Source organism: Priapulus caudatus, unplaced genomic scaffold, assembly GCF_000485595.1.
Source record: "Priapulus caudatus unplaced genomic scaffold, Priapulus_caudatus-5.0.1 Scaffold1753, whole genome shotgun sequence".
Lineage (NCBI taxonomy): Eukaryota > Metazoa > Priapulida > Priapulimorpha > Priapulimorphida > Priapulidae > Priapulus > Priapulus caudatus.
Genome location: NW_014578814.1, coordinates 52,245 through 55,344, shown reverse-complemented (window position 1 = coordinate 55,344; position 3,100 = coordinate 52,245). Strand labels below are relative to the sequence as shown.

General features: G+C 55.6%; 1 protein-coding gene across 1 annotated transcript in view; it reads right to left on the bottom strand.

The window, feature by feature from the left end:
- Positions 1-374: 374 nt before the first annotated feature.
- Positions 375-3,100, bottom strand: part of LOC106817519 (Golgi-specific brefeldin A-resistance guanine nucleotide exchange factor 1-like) — a 40,652-nt gene continuing 37,926 nt past the window's right edge. The window contains 4 exon segments of the mRNA XM_014822188.1: positions 375-501; positions 824-847; positions 2,181-2,388; positions 2,628-2,816. Of these exon segments, the coding sequence (XP_014677674.1) occupies positions 468-501; positions 824-847; positions 2,181-2,388; positions 2,628-2,816 (455 nt within the window). The 3' untranslated portion in view covers positions 375-467.

The following is a 3,100-nucleotide window of genomic DNA, read 5'->3' as shown; positions in this document are numbered from 1 at the left end:
GGACGGACGGACGGACGGACGATCATGCGATTCTACAAGCTGCATCTGACTATGTCAGATGAGCTAATAATATATTAATCCGATAAAATAATCAATATTGCAGTGACACGGATAATGTTTTTTTATCATGGCTGAATGTTTTGTATAGATATGCTTCTACATAACCCAACTTTTGCGAACTAGATATGCTTATGCAATGACTTCGCATTAACGAATATTAGCTCCTGGGCAAATGAAAACCCATACAGCATGAGAAAGCCTCACCGTAAAGTTAAAGAATACAACATATCGTACAGTTTGTAACCCCGTGTCGTTGTGCATATTTAACCACCACGTTGGAACAGCACTACCAGCAGATACACACACGCACACACACACGCACACACAGCATCGATATCACATTGCACACATGATTTTCAAGTCAGTACGGTTGCTTGTCATCTCTCTTGTTGAACAGTCTCGTGTTTCTAGTGTCCACTAGTTATTACTCCTGCCTTCAACCTGCAACGAATAGCAATAAAATTGTGTCATTGTAAACAACAACTGTACAACAATATCACCATAAGACATTACGTATATGTGTGTACATAACTCGGTCATCTTTGTATAGCCTTTTGGAATTTGATTTAGTTCTCCGAATTTAACCTGCCTGTCCAGGTGGTAAGGTGCTTCCCCTATCCCTAACCCTGCTACCTGGTCGAGGCGTGGATCCACGACCTAACACTAACCTAGCTACCTGGTGGAGGCGTGCATCCACGACCTAACGCTAACCCAGCTACCTGGTCGAGGCGTGCATCCACGACCTAACACTAACCCCCGCTACCTGGTCGAGGCGTGGATCCACGACCTAACACTAACCCAGCTACCTATGGTACGAGGCCGGCATCCCACAACCCCCTATAACACTAACGTCCCCTGCATCCCTGGTCGGGGCGTGCATCCACGAAACTACTATACCCAGCCACCGGTCGAGGCATGGCATGCACGACCATAATACGAATCCAGCTACCCTGGTCGATGCGCGTGGATCACGAACGACCTATAAAGCACAACCCCGCCGCCGCCTACCCGCCCCCCTCGGTCGAAGGCGTGGCATCGCCAGACTACACACTATACCCCAGGTACTACAGCTGTCGAGGCGTGCATCCACACGACCTATCCACCTAACCCCGCTACCGTGAGTCAGGCGTGCATCCACCGACCTAACAGCTACTCCCCGCGTACGGTGTCGCACGTCGTTGATCGCACGACCTAACACTACGACCCCCTCGCCCTGGTCGAGGCGTGCATCCACGACGCTACCAACAACCGCGTACCCCCACACCCCTTCCTGGCTCACACGGCGTCGGATCTCACGACCTAGACAGCCCAGCTACCCCCGTGGTCCGACACGGCGTGAGATCCACGACCTACGGACATCACCAGCCCAGCTACCTGGTCCGAGACGCGTGATCTACGCTAACACTACGCCCCAGCTACCTGGTCGGACGGCGTGGATCCAGACCTACTCCCACTAACGCCAGCTGACCAGAACGGGGCAGAAGAATGCACAGAATGACAACTCCCACAGACTCTACAACGTAACCCCACGACTGCGAACCTGGGGGGCTCCGACCGCGCGTGGGACTCGCACGACCTACAAACTGAACCGCAGCCTACCCTCGGCTCGAGTGCGTCGATCCATGACCTACTGGCACCACCTACAACCACGCTAGCTACCCTGCCCGTCGAGCGATGCATCCAGCCCGACACTACCCGGCCGAACACTACCCCCCCGCATACGCCAGAGATTGGTCGGGCGTGGATCTCCGACCTACCGCGACCACTACAGCACCCTGGTGCGACGGCGTGGAATGCCAGGCTGACCTAAACCCACTAAAACCGCCCGTACGACCGGGGCCTGGTCGAGGCTGATCCCACCGACCGTAACCACGCCGGCGCCGCAGGCCCGCCAGCCGCCGGCGAATACAGAGCCAGGGAGCCCCGCGGCACCACCTACCCCCAGCTACCTGATCGAAGGCGTGCATAGCCACCGACCAACCACTCAACCCCGCTCAGCTACCTGGTCGACGCGGCTCAGTCCACGACCAGGTACATAACCCGCGCTTCACTGTCGGGCGTGACCACGACCTAACACTAGTACCACCAGCTACCGGTGCGACGCGTGTCCACGACCGAACCCCCGGCGACGCGACGTGTACAGACTCGGGATGAACACCCGGCAGCACCGTTCCCGCGGCAGCTTCCTTGACGACGGGTTGCTTGGCGATGGTTGCCGCGGCGGCAAACGGGGAGGCAGCGGTGCAGCGAGGAGGACCGGGCTGGGAGAAGGAAGGAACTTTCCCGCTGACAGCGGGCTCACAGACCGCCCCGCCGCATCCTCGCAATCTGACAATCGGATGCCGACGCCGAATGCTCGACGTTAGTCGCGCAGATAGAGGGCGCCACCATACAATATCGCATTAATACTGGCCGTTCTCACTTCACCGAGCGACGGCAGACGCGGAATATCACAAAAATCACCAGAGAGGGCGCCACTTTACAACATCGCTCCAACATTCGCTGTTCGCACACGACAGTGACGAGGATGCGAAAAATCTACAATCTGACAAAGAGCGTCGGGTTACCTGCGGGTTTGACCTTCGCGTGTATCTGCGACAACGGCGAGACAGGGGGCGCCGGTGTGCAGGTCGCCTGCTTCGCACAGGTCGATGATTCGCTGCTCGTTTCCTCGGCGCCGGGCTTGGCCGGCGTCGGTTGGTCTGGGAGCGGCGACACGTCATCTCGCGGCAACGCGAGCACGGGTACAGACCTCTCTATAGACGATAGAGGAAGCATCGGATGAGACACGAGCGAGAGTAACACGCTGAGATTATGTTGAAATGTTCATTACATCCAAAATTATATAATAAAAATCCAAATTATCAGCAATTAGGCAAGAACAAAGAAACAATACTTACAATGTATGGTGCACAGTGGAAACGATGCGCGAGCGCACGCCAATGTATAAATACGGCACAAGCAAAAAGGGCCCGCGCCGCGCACAACAGATGCTTTTATAACGCGACAAGGAAACCCGCGAGTCACGTGATTAAATCAC